General features: G+C 37.4%; 1 protein-coding gene across 1 annotated transcript; it reads right to left on the reverse strand.

Moving 5' to 3' along the window:
• Positions 1-12,292: 12,292 nt before the first annotated feature.
• Positions 12,293-14,863, reverse strand: LOC114165829 (cytochrome b5, seed isoform-like). Its single transcript, XM_028050425.2, has 3 exons — positions 14,560-14,863; positions 12,895-12,961; positions 12,293-12,787 (listed from the first exon to the last, which is right to left on the reverse strand). Exons 1-3 carry the CDS (start codon positions 14,647-14,649, stop codon positions 12,537-12,539), a joined length of 408 nt encoding a protein of 135 aa, XP_027906226.2. The 5' UTR covers positions 14,650-14,863; the 3' UTR covers positions 12,293-12,536.
• Positions 14,864-18,427: the final 3,564 nt, after the last annotated feature.

Consider the following 18,427-nt stretch of genomic DNA (forward strand, 5'->3'; position numbering starts at 1 on the left):
GAAGAGAAATTAGCTAATGAGGGGAAGATTAGGGTGAGTTCTTCTACTATTTTCGGCCACACCATTGAACATGAGGAGATGGAGAATTTTGACGATGGTGTTGAGGAATAAGTTATCAACTTGTTTATATGATGTAATGTTTAGATTAGGCTTTTAATGTTTTGACCGAATATATTAAGGCCATTGCATGGGTCCTTATACTTATTAATGAAAATTGAGTATTTGAATTCAACTTGTGTTTTTGTCTTGTTGTTTTTCTATTTAATTGGTGTTGCTTGAGTGAGCGACTAATACTTAGCATGATTTGTTTGACCGGTACCACTTTAATTAGTGGCTAGGAACTATATAATGGCTTTAACTAGTACCATTAAGATTAACGGCTAGGAACTAAATATTGGGTTTGACTAGTACCACTTAGATTAGTGATTGGGAAACTTTATGATTGGTTTGACCAATACCACTTAGATTAAGGGCTAGGAATTGTGTGTATTAAAAGTAAAGAAAGGAGCAAAAATTGTAGTAACCCACTTTTATTGAAGATGTAGGTGCTTCATTAAAACCTTCTCGACCAAAACCCTCCTTAGGGAAAAAGACCGAGTGAGGAAAGAGTACATTAAGGTTACATATTTGTCGATATGAACAAAGCACTTAACTTAAGTGAAATTTTAAATGAGATACATTCCAAGTGTTGAGGATATGTTCGCCAAAGAGTCTTTCTAATCTATAAGCACATTTGCCAATATCTTCAAGTACACAGAAAGGTCCTCCCCAATTTGTTGAGAATTTGTCGTCATGTTTCCTTGCATTGTTTGCCATGTGCAAAACCAAATCTCCTTTATGAAATGACCTTGGATGCAATTTGGAGTTATATTTTCTGGATGCCCTCTGTTTGGTGGTCACTTCCTAGATATGGGATTTCTCTCTTCTTTCCACTAACAAGTCAAGATTGGTATTGAGGTAGGCTTCATTGAGGTCTTCATTGTTGTGCTTTTGATGTAAGGCCGGTTCTCCAATCTCTACTGGTATCATGACACCAATGTCAAATACCAAGCTAAAGGTTGTCTCCTTCGTGGAATATTGGAGAGTGCATTTGTATGCCCAAAGTACTTCTAACAACTCTTCTGACCATCCTTTTCTTTAACTCTACCAAAAGGACCTTATTAGCAGCCTCGACTTGCCCATTGGATTGGGGATGCTCAACTGAACTTGTCTTGTATTTGATTCCAAGGTTGATATAAAAATCAACTAATCCTTTGTCAAGTCAATTATCAGTAATAATAGTATGAGGAATACCATATCAACAAACAATATTCTTCCACACGAAACAATGTACTTGTTGGGCCATGATTGTGGCAGGTGGGTGGCTTCAATCCATTTAAAGAAATAATCAATGCCGACTGAAAGGAACTTGACCTGACCTTTACCTGTTATGAAAGGTACTATAATATCCATTCCCATCTTCGAGAAAGGCCATGGGGAGAATACATGGTGTAACTCTTCTTGATTGTTGTGGATAATGTTGTCATGTTTTTGGCAGGGGATACATTTTCTCGAATATCCAGCACAATCTTCTTCTATAGTTGGCCAAAAGTAACCAACACGAACTATTCTACTTACCATAGTCCTTACACCAAAGCGAAATCCACATATCCCTTCATGTATTTCATTAATGGTCAGCTATACCCTCTTTGAAATAACTCTTTGTTTAGCGATGTGTAACGGGACGGTTTACGCACCCACCCTTTCTCTTGTCCTTTTGGTATGTTGTCAGTTTCAAGGTAACAGATGAAAGACTCCATCCATTGGCCATTTTGTGCTAAGTTGCATACAATTGTCTGCTTTATTAGTGGAAGGTGATGTCAACACCTATTGAAGTATTAACTTGTATCTTCCTTTTGCTTTGGTACTCGCCAACTTGGAGAGGATATCGGCTCGCATATTATCACTCCTTAGGACGTGATTAAGCTTAACTTCTACAAAACTGTCTATCATATTTTGGACTAAGTGGTAGTCCTACAATAACAAAGCATCCTTCACCTAGTATTCTCCTATTAGGTGGCCAACAATTAGCCTAGGTGAGGCTTACTATGATGGTTTCGTATTCGGCCTGATTATTAGAGTTTGTAAAGTTGAAGTGGAGTGACTTTTCTATGACCAAATCATTGGGTCCTTTTAGGACTATGTTGGCACCTCCTCCTTTAGGGTTGGAAAAGTCATCTACATATAGAGTCCATCATTCTTCTTCAAAAAAATACCCTCATTTATAATTTTCTCTCTTTCTCTATTTAGCATTTAGTTATAGGTATTTTATAGTCTTGGCTATGTGCATAAAATTGAAAGCAACCATATCCTGAAATTGAAAGTTTTAATAAAGATATCCTTCTAAGTTTTACAAAAATTTGATATAGTTCAATTCATCCTCCCAATTGAACTCAACCTTTTAAATCTAACAATTATCTTGTTTATCTTTCTTGGTCTTTTTGGAGACCAATTAGTGGGGTTTGCTAGATATGGGGGGGAAGGTATTCATCAATGTTTGGCGAATTTTGAGGTGTTTTGGGTGGGGAAAGATGGTTTGGCTAATACCAATAATCGAGCAAGGTTGAAGGTGTTTCTTGGTTTTCTTAGAGAATCATTAGGGTGTGGCTAAGGGTGTGGACACCATGACCAAGAGTTTTCTTTATGATTTTTGAATGTTCTTGGAAAAATTAAGCAATAAAAGGGCAAAGGAGGGAACCTTAACAAGAACACAATTTAACAACACAAGAAATGGAATGGAATGGAAAGTATGGAAGATAGGTGATAGAACTATGACCACAAAAACAAATCAAAACAGCACAACAAATGATAGTGTATGGAAACTATATTATTGAATGTGTGAAAATGAGCAAAACGGTGGTATGACAATATAGAATATTTCAAGAGTCTATGACTCCTCTAGAGAGATCACTTTCCTTACCCTATTTCATAACAAACTTCCCGTATATCCCCTTCTCTCTTTCCTCCCTTCTCAAATACTTGTCTTCTTTTGCCACGTCATTACCCTCCTAACTAATTAATATTCCCTGGGCCTGTTTTCTTCCTCCTAGAGTAAACCTTCCATATCTTGGGCCTTCCACTAACATGGCCTTCTTCACCATCTTTCTCATGTTGTATCAGCCCCTCCTCAAGTGTTCTATCATTATTCCTCCTCCAAAAATCGCCTTGTCCTCAAGGCAAAGATGAGGAAATTGGCTCTATAGCAACACTGTATTCGTCCAAGTGGTTTCTTCTGCAGATTTGCCCTTCCAACGCACCAGCCACTGCTCAATTAACTCCCCTTTTTTCATAATTTTTCATGTTGCTAAAATCGACTCTGGTTCCTCCAAATCTCCTGGCTCCAATTCCAATTCTATAGGCAATTCAAGTGTTGCAGAATAATCTCCAATTGCCCGTTTCAGCTGTGATACATGAAATATTGAATGCACTCTAGCTGTCTCGGGTAATTTCAACTTGTATGAAACAACTCCCACCTTAGCCAACACAGGAAATGCTCCATAATAACGAGCTGCCAACTTCAGATTAATGCGTCGTGCCACTGTTTGTTGCCTATATGGTCGTAATTTTACAAATACCCATTCTCTTACTTCAAACACCACTTGTTTACGTTTCTTATCTGCATACTTCTTCATCTGTTGTAGAGCACGTTGTAAATGATATTTTAATTGTCGCAGAGCTTCATCATGATCCACTAATTCTGTTGCCACAACCTCCACATTTGTTTCTCCTTGTGTAAAGCGAACCAAAGGAGGAGGTGCTCTCCCATATACCACTTCAAAGGGTATTTTTCCCGTAGTCACATGAAAAGTGGTGTTGTACCATAATTCAGCCCATGATATCCAATCCACCCAATATTTAGGTTGTTCCAAAACAAAACACCGCAAGTAAGTCTCTAAACACTTATTCACCACTTCTGTTTGACCATCCGTCTCAGGATGATAAGATGAACTCATCTTTAGCACAGTGCCTTGTATACGAAACAACTCTTGCCAAAATAAGCTCATAAACAAGGGGTCTCGATCACTTACAATTGAATTGGGTATCCCATGGAGACGCACTATTTCCTTAGCAAATATTTCAGCCACTTTTCTTGCCGTATATGGATGCTTGAGAGGTATAAAGTGCCCATACTTTGACAATCGGTCTACTACCACAAACACAGTATCAAATCCCTTTGATTTGGGTAACCCTATTATAAAGTCAACAGAAATATCCTCCCAAACACAATCAGGAATGTGTAATGGTTGTAAGAGCCCAGCTGGAGATGTTGCTGCATACTTTTGCCTTTGACATATATCACATTGCTTAACAAATTCTTGCACCCTTCTTTTCATGCCAACCCAATATAGATTCCCAGCAACCCATTTATATGTCCTCAGAAAACCTGAATGTCCCCCTGTAGGAGATGCATGAAATTCTTCTAAGATGAGTGGAATCAAAGGAGACGATGCTGACAAAACTAATCGTCCCTTATGCAACAATATGCCCTGCTGCCAACTGAAACCCTGCTTAGGATTAACATCTTGTTGAATGTTGTCCACCACTCTTTTAAGGAACGGATCAAGTTGTTGCTCCCCCTGTACCTGTTGTCCCTGCAACCATATAGGAAAAGAAAAAATATTTCTTAATTCGCCATCTTCAAGCACATGTGACAAAGCATTAACAACTTTATTATCGGGGCCAGGTTTATAAACCACTTCGAACTGATATCCCAACAATTTAGCTATCCAATTTTGCTATTCCGCTTTAGTTATTCGTTGCTGCAACAAATACCCCAAACTACGTTGATCAGAATAAACTTTGAAACTTCTGCCCAAAAGATATGGCCTCCAATGTTGTACAGCTAGCACTAAAGCCATTAATTCTTTCTCATAAGCGGATTTACTCAAATTATTTGGTGATAAAGCCTTGCTGAAGTAAGCAATAGGTCTACGATTTTGCATCAATACTGCACCAATTCCCGCTCCTGAAGCGTCACATTCAATCTCGAATGGTTGCGTAAAGTTTGGGAGAACTAAAACAGGAGCTTGTGTCATGACTTTCTTTAATTCTTCAAATGTTGTTAAAGTCGTTGAGTCCCATTTAAACCCATCCTTCTTAGTTAGTTCTGTCAAAGGCTTGGCAATCCTTCCATACCCTGCAATAAATTTTCGATAATATCCCGTCAACCCAAGAAAACCCCTCACTCCCTTCACATTGCGAGGAATAGGCCATTCTACTACACTTCGAATTTTTTCAGGGTCAACTACCACTCCCTGTTCTGAGATAACATGGCCTAAATATACCACTTGTCTACTGCCAAACACACACTTCTTTTGATTCACCACAAAAGCTTGTTGTTGTAACAGTTGCAACACTAGAGATAAATTCTCTAAGTGGTCTTGCCACCTTCGACTATACACTAAAATATCGTCAAAGAATACTAAGACAAACTTCCTTAGATAGGGCTTGAAAACTTGATTCATTATTGATTGAAAAGTGGCTGGGGCATTAGTTAATCCAAAGGGCATTACCAAGTACTCGTAATGGCCTTCATGAGTGCGAAAAGCTATCTTGTGCACATCTTCCTCTCTCATTCTAATTTGGTGATACCCGGACTTCAAGTCTAGTTTTGAAAAGTAAGCAGCTCCATGCAACTCATCCAATAGCTCTTCCACCACAGGAATCGGGTATTTATCCGGCACTGTTACCTTGTTCAGTTCTCTATAATCCACACACATCCTCCATGAAGCATCCTTCTTCTTAAACAGAATGACTGGGCTTGAGAAAGCACTTGTGCTATGCCTAATAGTTCCTTGATGTAACAATTCACTCACTTGTTTTTCTATCTCTTCTTTGTGATGATATGGATATCTGCAAGGTCGCACACTCACAGGTTCGACCTCCTTATACAGTTCAATACCATGAGAAATCTTTCTAGCTGGAGGTAGTCCTTTCGGTTCCTTGAAAATTTCTTGAAAAGTGGACAACACTTGCTGCACTTCATTCAATTGTGTAATAGAAAAGCCCCTGTCAATACCTAGATAATTTTTCTATGTTCTTTGGGCCATTAAACTTTGCAAAGAAGCCACCATTTCTGTTTGACATCTCCTTTCTGTTTTCTGCCCCTGTAATTTCACTAGGTATCCCATCCAGTTAAAACTAATAACTCTATTTTTCCAATCGAAAGTCACCTTACCAAATTCTTATAACCAGGCTACTCCCAATATCATATCCAGCCCTCCTAATTCTAACACATGCAGTATTACAACAGTATGAAAATTTCCAAATTGGATTTTCACGGGCTTGCATCTACCCAAAGTGGGTATCTTATGGCCATCACCCAACTGCACTCCAATAGGCTTTTCATTCTCCATTTCCAATCCCAAAGCCGCCACTACATGAGGAGATATAAAGTTGTGGCTCGCCCCACTGTCAACCAACACCACCACAAAAACTACATTAATAGAGGCTTCCAAGCGTAAGGTCGAAGGAATAATCCTTTCCTTTCCACCTATCTCCACTCCTCCAAACATTCCCATAGCTCCGCAGTCCAATGTGGACTCTTCCTTTTGCTCCATCTCCTTACTAGCGATAATCTCTCCTTCCTCATTCACGGTTTCATCATCACCCAACACAAGCAGCCTCAACTATCGTTCTGCACAATTGTGTAATGGATGATATTTTTCACCACATCTGAAACAGAGCCCTTGTGCCTTACGATTCATTAATTCGGAATAAGGGAGATGTTTAGTACCCCTATTTCGTTCTGATGGAGAAGATCGATCGCTATTAGCATGTTGTATGGGTGATCCAGCAGCTCTCGCCCCTCCTTGGGCCACACTTTCGTTTGAGAACCCTTTGGATTGGGCTCTAACACTTGGACCCACTCCTATACCCATCTTATTTGGGCTGTAACCCGACTCAATACCAGTTCTATCTGGGTTATTCGAAACCCATTCTTGATTTCATCTTCCCATGCGTCCTCCGACTCCTCTACCACTTTGTTCCCCATATAACTCAATTTCTACGTTCCTCGCGATTTGCATAGCCTCTAAGCGGTTGATAGGATTGAAAGTGCGAACACGTCTTCAAATCTCTGGTCGAAGACCACCTATCCCAAATATTGTTCTTTCGACAATCGTGATACTTGGGACGAAATGAATTCAAACTCCGACAGGTATTCCTCTATGCTTCTTGTTTGATTCAAGTCCTTAAGTTCCTCATAGGGATTGTCACTTCGACCACCTCCGTATCTCCCAATCAGCTCCCGTTTTAACTTCGTCCAAGTCAACCCCTCACCAGAGTCGCGGAGAAGATTGAACCAATGGATAGTGGCCCCCTCCATGCTTAACTTAGCCAATCGCACCTTCATTTCCTCCTTCGACCCTTGAACCTCGAAATAAGTCTCTGCGCGCGTAATCCATCCCACCGGGTCAGTTCCGTCGAATAAAGGCAATTCTACCTTCTTCGTTGTCATCCTTTCCTCCGGTGACGCTTCCATTTCTGGAGATGATGAAACCCGCTCTTCACTTCTTGCAGTATGCAATCTAGCAAATTCCTCCAACATAGATTGACAAAACTCCACCAACGATTGTCGCATTGAAGCCTCCATTGCCGTCAAACGCTCCTCTAATGCTTCCACTCTATCTGACATCTTCGGTGGCATGGAAAAAGGGTAACTCCGCTAGCTCTCCTCGCAGGTATCCGGTAGGTCGGACCAGTGATAGAACTATGACCACAAAAACAAATTAAAACAACACAGCAAATGATAGTGTATGGAAACTGTATTATTGAATGTGTGAAAATGAGCAAAACGATGGTATGACAATATAGAATATCTCCAGAGTCTATGACTCCTCCAGAGAGATCACTCTCCTTACCCTATTTCATAACAAACTTCCCGTATATCCCCCTCTCTCTTTCCTCCCTTCTCAAATACTTGTCTTCTTTTGCCATGTCATTACCCTCCTAACTAATTAATATTCCCTGGGCCTATTTTCTTCCTCCTAGAGTAAACCTTCCATATCTTGGGCCTTCCACTAACATGGCCTTCTTCACCATCTTTCTCATGTTGTATCAGCCCCTCCTCAAGTGTTCTATCAATAGGCATATACAATGAATGAAATGAATAGAAAATGGATAAGGTAGAGTGGTGATTACCTCATCAAATGTACACAACAATAAGGTGACTTGGGACAAGCCAATTAAGAAAGAAATACTCTCACACAAAGATCATACACAAGACGACGACTCAAATTTTCAAATGTATATTCAATTCAAAAGTGTAATTTTACTAGCTCAAAAGAGTTCCTATTTATAAGTCTTGACTATTAGTATTCGATCCTTATTTATAAACATTGGACTTGGATTTTTACGCCAGGTCTTTTAACACCCCTATTCAACTATATAATAAGTTATTCTAGAAATTACTATCTTATACCTCTTTCCAAGCTATTTTGTATGAAAGAGAGGTTTTCTTCAATTTTATTTACACTTTTATATATACAATGACTTGTTTTCTTCGTATTTCTTTCCAACCAAGTTTTTAATTGAATACCCTATTTTCATAATTACATTAAACACTTAAACAAAATTTATTGAAATTGATTTTATTTTATTTCAAGCGTTGCTTGAAAGAGAATCAGACGTTGCTCAATTGATGTAAACATAAAAAAAAGCATTTGTAAGGCCCATTTTTCTCTATCCTTTTATTTTAAGGGTTGCCCTAGTTTATTGGGCCTAAGGGCTGGCCCAAAAGAGAAATCCAAACCTAATTTGCCCTAACCCTAACCATTCTGCTCACTTTCGTAAAACAGACCCACTTCCTTAGAGTTGTTGTCATCTTCCTCTTCTAGGGTTTGGACCTTCACCGCCTTCAAGCTAGTTCAGTCTCATCCTCTAAGCCACGTAAGTTACTCCTTAGCTAATAATAGTCTTCCTCCATCTATGCTTTCATAATCCCAGTTAGGGTTTCGTGGTAACCTTGTTCTTATTTTGTTCCATCATTTGTTTCCAGTTATTGGGTCTGTCCGTAGAACTGTGGTGCTCACTATTGCGTATCAAAGTTCTTGCTAGCTCTTCTAGGTAAGGGAAGCTAGGGATTTCATGTCAGTTTGATTCTTGATTATTTTGTCAATGTTTGCATGATTGTGTGGTTGATGTGCTACTGTAAACGTTGGATGTGGTATTACTATTTGGGCATTAGTGTATGACTGTTGCAGGGAGAACAATGGCGAGACCCAATATTTTCGCCCAAGCGACCCTGTCTCGCCTAGGCGAGATTTGTAGAAACTAACCCTAGCTAACACTCGAGCTCTCGCTCAGGCGGATGGATTTCGTTTTGACCGAGGTACTATCTCGTTCAGGCGAGAGATGCTCGCCTAAGCGAGAACACGTGGGAGCTCGAGGTGTGTCACTACAGTTGCAGCCCAGGTGAGGAACCTCACCTTTGGGCGAGGAGTGGGCTCGCTTAGGCGAGGAGGGCTCGCCTCAGCGAGAGTGCAAAAAACCTCCCAGGGCCTCTGTCGCGATCTCGCCTAAGTGAGGGCTTGTAGCTTGAGCGAGGGGACTCCTCTCGCCTAAGCGAGGGCTTCTGGCTTGAGCGAGATCCGCTGCAGGCCTCGCTGTTTTCTTCTCTTGGTTGTTATGGATTGTTTGGTTGATTGGTTTATATATTCCAAGTAAGAAGTATGAGAAAGGCATGGAATATATATAGTTATGAATTCAATTGATATGTTGGTGTGATCTTAGTATGTAAAATGAATGAGATGGTTGGTATTAAAGTGGCAATGGTATTGGTATGAGATGAAATTCTATATTCATGAATTGGGAAGAATGAGGTGGTATGGATTCAACATGGAATGTGAATGAGGATGGGCTACAGAGGTTGGCATGAGGTTTTAAACGCATGATTAATATTACTTGGTTGTTTGAATATATTTAGTATGTGGTTAGTACGTAATTCCTTAAAATCTCTAGGTGAAATTTCAAGGTCGTGCTTAAGTGGTCGGGACGTAATTCCATGACCCCTATTAATGGGAGTTCATGGTGGTGAGCCATCTATATAATTTGATAAGGATTCAAGGTAAGGTTGCATCCTGACACTCTAAGGAGTCAGTTAGTCTCACATAGAGCGGACTGACTCTTGTGGTGAGAGTAGTAGGATGCCTGAAATTCATTAAGGGCTAACCTTGTGTAGGGGAATTGAAACATTGTAACACTTGTAACACTTAGCTCGGGGGTGAGCAGCTCGAGAGTGAGCAGGATAATCCACCACAAGTGCAAGCATCCGCGGAATCCGACTAGATTATATGTAATTCAGATTAGTCGAGTCTGAGTTTAGTGTATTGCTTGAGAAGTCATAACATGATTGGTTGATAAATATTGCTTGGTTTGTGTAATAGCATTTGACTGCATGTTAAACTGTGTCTACTTTGGCTTACCTTGTTTGCTTGTTTGATTGTCTTGTATGTGGTTCTTCTCTTTTTGCGATGATCATCAATTTATTAGTGTGAGCAGATGTGAAAGGCACTCGAGGTCAACAGGGAAGGGATGATTTCGCTACGTAGTCCACCTGGGCTGGATTCTACTGCTTTGGGTCTTATTATAGGGCTATGGCCCATGTATTTACTTGGTCTTTATTTTATATTGGAGAAATGTTGAACTTTGAATCTTGTTTGGCTTTTGGCATCGTGGTGTGCCTTGAGTATTGTAAGGAGTTATACTTATGTTCCCAGACCGCGCTACTATGTTATCCTATGTGATGTTTCCTTTAATTAGGATTATTGATTAAATGGGACGTTACAGCATTTATACGCCGTCTATTTCATTTGTAGACTATCAGTTATGTTTAAACCTTTATATACAAGTCTTGGAAAAAATTATAAAAACACTTTATTAAACATCTAGACAGCTATCATTTAATTGTTATGTTTGCACCAAGAATTTCAATAATTTTAATAAATTGAAATACATAGTATTGAATTACTTACAATTGAATTCCCTTCGTTTCTTAAATAGTTTGATTAGATTGAATAGTTGAAATATCTCAGGTTTCCATTTTTTTATAAAGCAATTTAATTTATATTTTAAGACAAACTCAAGTTTATTCTTGAGACTGAGTTGAGTCAACTCGACCTTCGTCCTTGGCCGACCTAATTTAACCTTCGGTCCAGGCTACGGTCCAGGCTGACTCGGCTCGCTTTTTGTCCCGGGCTGACTCAACTCGCCCTCTAACCCGGATTGACTTGGCTCGACCTTCATCCCGGACCGACTCAACTCAACCTTCACCCCAGACCAACTTGGCTTAACCTTTGCGTTAGATCGACTCAGCTCGACCTTTGTCCCAAACCGATTTGGCTTGACCTCCGTCTCAGATAGACTTGACTTGACCTCTGTGAATGGAGTGACAGTGAAGTCAAAAGAAGTGAAATTTCAAATATCTTATACTTTTGAGTTTATTTAAAATTCTATTTTATTCATTTAAAATACCTTTTAAAATTCCTTAAATTTGAATTTCATTTTAATTACTTTATCCAAATAATTCATTTTAGTATATAGAATTTTAAATTCCTCTTAATTATCCTTCTAAATTACTCCATCCAAACACAACATAACAATTTATTCATCTTCCAACAAGTATTTTGTGAAAATTTCTTCTAGTTCTATTTAATCTCACTCTTTCTAGAGTTAGCCTTTCATTTCAATTACTGTTATCAGATGTGGAAAACTGATTTTACTTTTAAAAGGTACTAAATTCGTTTTTATTGATTTAATAATTTAAAAATACTAACATTAATTTATATTTATTATATTTATATTAATATATTTTAAATACTTATTATTTTAAAACTTGGTCCCCTAAAATACGGGTGATGGAGTCAAACTTGGTCCCCTAAAATACGGGTGATGGAGATTGCACATTTATAGAAATATATAACTAGAATAGAGTATATTTTAATAAGGTTTGATGGCCATATAATATCATTCTATTGGACCACTTACATATACTAAAACTACTAAAACTATTGACACTGAAAATCCTATATCATTTAAAAGACATAGAGTATGTAGTAAGGATAATTATGGTTATGGTATTACACACTTCATTTGGCTATTCTTGGTAAACAAAAGACATGTGCGTTTGTTTCCTTTTTGGTCATTCTAATATAAATAGCCATCAGTATTAGAAAATGCATTCATATAACATGCCAATGGAATTGTTCACTAAAATGACAGAAAAGAAGATTCGTACTTCCATTACGGCCAGAAGTTTATGATGAAAATGAAACTTAATTATAACATTTTTTCTTCAAAAAGCAGTTTATGAGAATCACCAAAAAATTTAGAAGTTTGAATGACTAAACATACAATACTCCTTTAGCAAACTAATGACAGAAAGGCAGTGCGATATTTTAACAACGAATTACATCGGAAAGGAAAACAAGCACAATTGATATCCCACATCCCTCGTCATTGCTGCAGAAACACATTATTGCAAAGGCATTGATGGATGATTATTTTGATTTGGTGTAGAAATGAATACCAGCTGCCAAACCCAAGATAAACAAGGGAACTAGAAACTGGAGGATCCTGATGATGAACTCTGGTGTCTTATCCTGGTTATACTTAGGTTGGCTGGGAGGAGTGTACGCGACCTTGCTGGGGATGGATGATGAATCAATGTCTCCAACATAGAACTCATCCATCATGGCTACGGCACTGGTGCTGTGACCAATATCATCAAAATCATTACTTGCATCCTTCCCTGCAAAACAAGTGTCATTGTATATAAGCCATTTGCAGAAATCTCCCTTAGCTGCCATTATGAGGAATGATGAATAGTTAAATGCATTCAGAGACAAGGTTTGATACCTGTGGAAGACAAGAGGACATCATCACCACCAGGGTGGTCCTCCAAGAACTTTGTCACATTATAAACCTGTTCCACAAAGATATGGTGAGGGAGAGCAACAGAAGCCACTAAAACACAAGATTAAAAAAGGTATATTAAATCATAATTTTTGTTAGATCGGTAATGTTAGTTGTTAATCTTTGTTAGTAGAGGAAGAGGAAGCTGAATTCAGAACCTCTCTCACCCTCCCTTCCAAACCCACTAAACCAACCTTATAACTCCTAAGTGTTAGTTCCTACCCTTCCTTCCACATTCACAACTAAGCCAACCTTATAACCTTATATTAAATCATAAAATGAATAAAATTTCTCTCAAGTTGAAGTTACAATCATTTGATGAACCTTAAATTTCAAATGCTATGATAGGAATCCCATTTTGAGTAGGATATAAGCTACTTGATGTGATGTGGTACTTCAACTGTGAAGTGGGTTAGGCTCTCCTTTAGTACTTAAGGGCTACCAACTGATGTTTTTGTTGAGTGACTATGGAAAGGGCTACTACCGGATCAGTGTCAATAGAGTGAAAACTTCCCTGGATATCAACCCTTAAAAAAGAGTCTTAAAACGTTAGGAGTCTCATATACAAGATAAGCTACTTGTCTGGTACTCAAACTTTAGTATTCTTTCAGATTTAACATGGTTTTAACATATGAAAAGTGTGATTTATTTGACCTCTCATTTCTTCTTCCAAGTACTTGTAGAGAAGTTGGTCTAATCTGAACCTAAATCTCTACCCGGACAAGTTTACAAATGGCACAATTTCATTCTGATTATTTTCTTAAACCTAACAGGCACATGACTCAGTACTCCCTAAGCATCACAAAAATTATCAGAAATTATTATGATCTACGAGAATGTGGAATTGAATCCCAACCATGGCATAAATAACCTACTACCTAAATATGAAGGACACTTCATTTGCCAGATATTCCGTCCAAATTCAGCTCATTTTCAGTAAAATCATAATAACTAACGGTTAAAGGTAATTTTAGATCTTCGAAAATCACCATATCTTGGTTTAACGTTTACAGTCACTAGAGCGGCCACATTTTTCCCTGTACAGGGACCAAAGTTCGGGTATTTCAAAAAGTATCAAGGCCACAACCAATGTTTTAAAAATTTGGGAACTATAACCAAAATTTAGAAATTGGACTAAAAGCACCATTAATCATAACAAAAAACTACCAAACATTTCATCACCCAATCATGATCCAGAAAAAGAAATGCGCAACCTGAATATATAGTGAAATACCAACAGGATTTCAGAAACTGAACTTCAAAAACACAAATATATCCTTAAGACAATTAATGTAATCGATCACTACCAGATTCAGAAAAATTTATAGGTTTCTTAAATCATAGAAATGTAATCGATCACTACCAGATTCAGAACAATTTATAGGTTTCTTACATCATAGAACCGAAAAAAGAAAAAAAAACTTTAGACGAAACACTTTACATGCTTCAAATCGAAACAAATCTAAGCATTTTGACAGATCTAACACATCCTAGTCCTCCCGTTAGTTTGGACAGATAAAAGAAAGCTGGCAAAGTAAAATTTTGAAACAGCATCAGCTAACCCAACTGAATCTAAAATCGGAACCCACAAAGCAGAAAGCAAAATACCTTGCCATGAATAACAAGCCAACAATCTTTGGCATTATTGTGCTGAGAAACCTCAGACAAAGTGAAGACCTTGTTGCTCTCCCCTCCCATTGTTGAGCAGAAAATAGCAGCTCTCGATGTTAATTGTCTCAGCAAATCCAAAAGGTAGAGTTGAGTGGATTTGAATAAGAGCAGAATGGAGGTAGTTGGTGAGAAATGAATTGAAAAAACGTGGTTGGTGAGAAATGAATTTTAAAATGTGGTTGGTTGGTTGGCACACGATTGTAATGGGTTGGTAAGAGTGGAAGGTTTTTTCAAACCAACCAACCCCAGACACCTTTCAATACTGTGGTCGAAAAAATTTTAGGTGAACTTTGTTGGATTATAAAAAAATTTTAAGTCAAATTTGCGTCAAATTTGCTTATAAAAATTGTGAATTTTACATTTGAATATTATTTTCTATTTTCACAATGATTTTTTAAAGAAATAAAAAACGGTCGTTTAAGCACTTATTTTTAATCATTCAAATTCATAGTATGTCCTCGAAATTGTTTTTCCAAACAAACTCTTTAAAAAAACTACAAAAGAACTCCCAATATTTTATTTACTGAAATAAACTCTTTTAATGTTTACAGAAAAACATTTGAGGTACAGAACCCAGTTCTAAACCATAAATAGGGTTCTTGTGTTGAATTCTAAACCATGAATAATGTCCCGATATATAAAGATGGTCCAAACTCGGTTGTTAGAAAATAGTATTCAAAGTACATTTTTCATTCTTTTTCAAAATTTCAAAAAAAGATGAGATTAAATAAAGAAATAGTAAATATTAGAAAAAATAATGACGTACATGTAATATGATTTTCTTTTCGAGTTTTTAAATAATATAATAACTAAAAATAATATAAACAAGCAATAACATTATTTAAAATAAACAAATACTATTGTTTTTGTTTTGAATAATGTACGTACCCCAAATATTATAAAATATTTTACAAATATTTATAATTAATATATTATGATATAATAATGGATTATATAATCTCAAAATATAATATTTAATTATCTGAACGTGTGTAAGATCTCATTTTCTATGTTAAAGAGTTGGGTCAACTTTGGTAAAAATGGTCCAAGGGAAAATCATCTTGTTTTCCAGGAACCCTTCAGCTTTCCACTCGCTTCCCATTTTGTCTCATCCACCCAAAACAGTTCACTCACTTTCTCCCTTTTCTGAAACAACAGCTCCGCTAGGGCTTTGCGAAACTCCCCTCCGAACTAGTTGAAAGCTCCCTCCACGTAAGTTGAACACTCAAACTTTGTGTTTTCACATCCTTTTCAGTTTGGTAGTGTTAGTTCAACTTCGAGGTCGTCCTTAGAGCCTCATTTCGTGTACCTTTGCTTCTGTTTTCAGCTCCTTAAGCTACTCTAGGTCCTGGTGCTCCTCCCTCTAAGGGTTCCTTAAGTTAGCATCTGTGAGAAGCTAAGGCTTTAAAACCATGTTTATTTTTTTAGTGTCTTGCATGTTTTTGGTTTTGAATCGTGATTAAAATGTTGGTTTGATGTTCATGGTTGTGTTTTTTTGTTTTTTTATTTGGGATTTTAGGTTATTGCATGCTGAAACTAGTGAAAATATGTTATTCTAGCTTAAGCGAAATTAGTCTAGTTTAAGCGAGAATTTCTAGCTTAAGCGAGAATAACATAATTTCACTTTGCTCTCTGTTTGAATTTTAGCTTAAGCGAGACGAGTCTATCTTAAGCGAGACCAGTCTAGCTTAAGTGAGAATTTTTAGCTTAAGCGAGATCAGTCTAACTTAAGCGAGAATTGTTGCAGAATTTTAATTCCTTGTTTTAACTTAAGTTAATGTTAAAAATATTATGTATGAAACTATGCATGAATGATGTGTCATTTTTTTGGCATGTACTTTATGTGTTTAGCTTGGGATGATAATTATTCTGATATAATATGTGGAATGTTGATGATAAAAGAGTTTCAAGGAAAATTCTTGGTGATGGTTTGATTAGTGTATGCCTTGATATAGTAGATGTCTAGATAAAGGAAAGTATTCTTAACTCTGATGATCGTTCACACTCATATAGAGTAGAAAGAATTATGTGGTGAGAGTGGTAAGAGATCCTAGTCTTGGAATATGTTTGGGCCCAAGGCATAATTGGATTAACCTTGTGTGTGGTTGGGTGATAACCCCTTGTGTCTAGACTTTGTAGAGTTTAGAAACCAGCACAGGTGCATACTTCCTTTAGAATTCTATATCAAGCGCATAATCTGGATAACTGAGTTTGAGGGTTTTGCATTCTTTGCCTTCACCTATCTTGTGTGCTTACTGAAATGCCTGTTTAAAAAATCTGCTTGTATACATATATGATGAAAATTATTTTTATCTCTAGCTTACCCTTTCTCTTTATGTCTATGTTCTGTTTATTTTTTCTTTTTGCAATGATCACCAAATCCTTGGTGTGAGCAAATGTGGAAGTTCTTGGTGATCGTGCATGAGTGGTGATGCTACTGTGTAGTTTATGTGTTTAGTTATTGCTATACTTTTTTTTGGGCATCTTTTGGGGCATTGTTGCCTTTGTAATTCCTTGCTCTATGAGCAATCTTTTGCTAAATTGTTCCTCTTTTTAGTTCTATTTTTGGCATTGTTTTGTGCCTTAGCTCCTATTCTTCAATATATTGTGGATAACTGTAAAAGGTTAATTCTGATATGCTTTGTTGGTGCTCTATTTTTTTTATATACTATAAACATGCAATGTTTTATTTATTAGAATTATTCTATTAAATTGGGACGTTACATTTATGTTATCAGAGTAGTTCATCATTAGGATGACTTTAGAGTTGTGGGTTTATCATGTCTCACGGGCTTAAGCTTTCAAGTTTAGTCAAATTTGTTTATGGAACCAAAAGTATTAGGAATGGAAAACTTCTGGATAAAGTAATAAGGGTGCACACTCATGACTAGATAAAAGGTTGTTTTCCTTTCTTAATTCTAATGGTTTTGGGAAAGAAAGGTGACAGACAAAAGGTTTGGTTGTCAATAGATGATGGAGTTTGGCTTTGTATGTACTAGTTTGTCTTGTTTGCGCCTCTGTGGTTTGCATTTGGTGTCTATGGTGGTATATGAATGTAGATTCAAGGTCAACTTGGCCTGCTTATCGTTAGGAGGGTTGGATGAGGCCTTTGAGACAACTTCTTGCCTCAAAGATAGGGAGTTATTGTATGATGTGTATCGATTAGCGAGGAAAGCTTCAAGGACAAGTCCTTGGAATCAGATACCACAAGTTTTCCAAAAGGAGTTGAACCTAGAGGTTAGAACAATGGAAGATTTCGGTGCAAGCAAGTGTAACAACGTTTTAGGAAATCAACTTGGTTCTACATCCCGACAATGTTGAAGTTTAGAGTTATGCATATACATGTAGTGTTAGGATAAGTGTCATTGGATATAGTCATATGGCGATATCTAGTGCTTTCTTGGATTGGTGGAAGAGGAGCAATTAGTAGATCCTAGGTTGCAAAAAATAAAGAGAATGCTTGGCATCGAGCAAGTTAAGAAAGATAAAGACCGTGAAGTATAAAAAGACGACAAATCTCTAGTAGGAGGCTAAGATGAAGCAGAGTTTACGGATTTGTTAGGTAAGATGATGTTTCCTAAGTAGAGGGAAAACAATTTGTGGATAAGAATGAAGTGGCATAAAGGTTTCATACTTGGTTCAATAGTCAGAAGGAGATTATTGGTCTTTTCAGTTGATAGTAGGATGTTTCAAGGAAAAGTAGTTCACATGAGCATAACAATTGACCTTAGGCTAAGATAGAGGAATTTAACTGTTGGAAGAAGAAGCGTATCGTTAAGTTTGATCTTGTGGGAATGACAAAAGC

The sequence above is a fragment of the Vigna unguiculata genome, chromosome 10, assembly GCF_037176805.1.
Source record: "Vigna unguiculata cultivar grain cowpea cultivar isolate G323 ecotype 2 chromosome 10, ASM3717680v1, whole genome shotgun sequence".
Taxonomy (NCBI): domain Eukaryota; kingdom Viridiplantae; phylum Streptophyta; class Magnoliopsida; order Fabales; family Fabaceae; genus Vigna; species Vigna unguiculata.

Bases quoted from the DNA above. Each gene is read 5' to 3' on its own strand.
- LOC114165829 (XM_028050425.2), bottom strand. From the start codon at position 14,649: ATGGGAGGGGAGAGCAACAAGGTCTTCACTTTGTCTGAGGTTTCTCAG. The intron at 12,962-14,559 runs GTATTTTGCTTT...TTTGTGGAACAG, and splicing joins GGCTTGTTATTCATGGCAAG to GTTTATAATGTGACAAAGTT. The intron at 12,788-12,894 runs GTATCAAACCTT...CTTGTTTTGCAG, and splicing joins TGTCCTCTTGTCTTCCACAG to GGAAGGATGCAAGTAATGAT.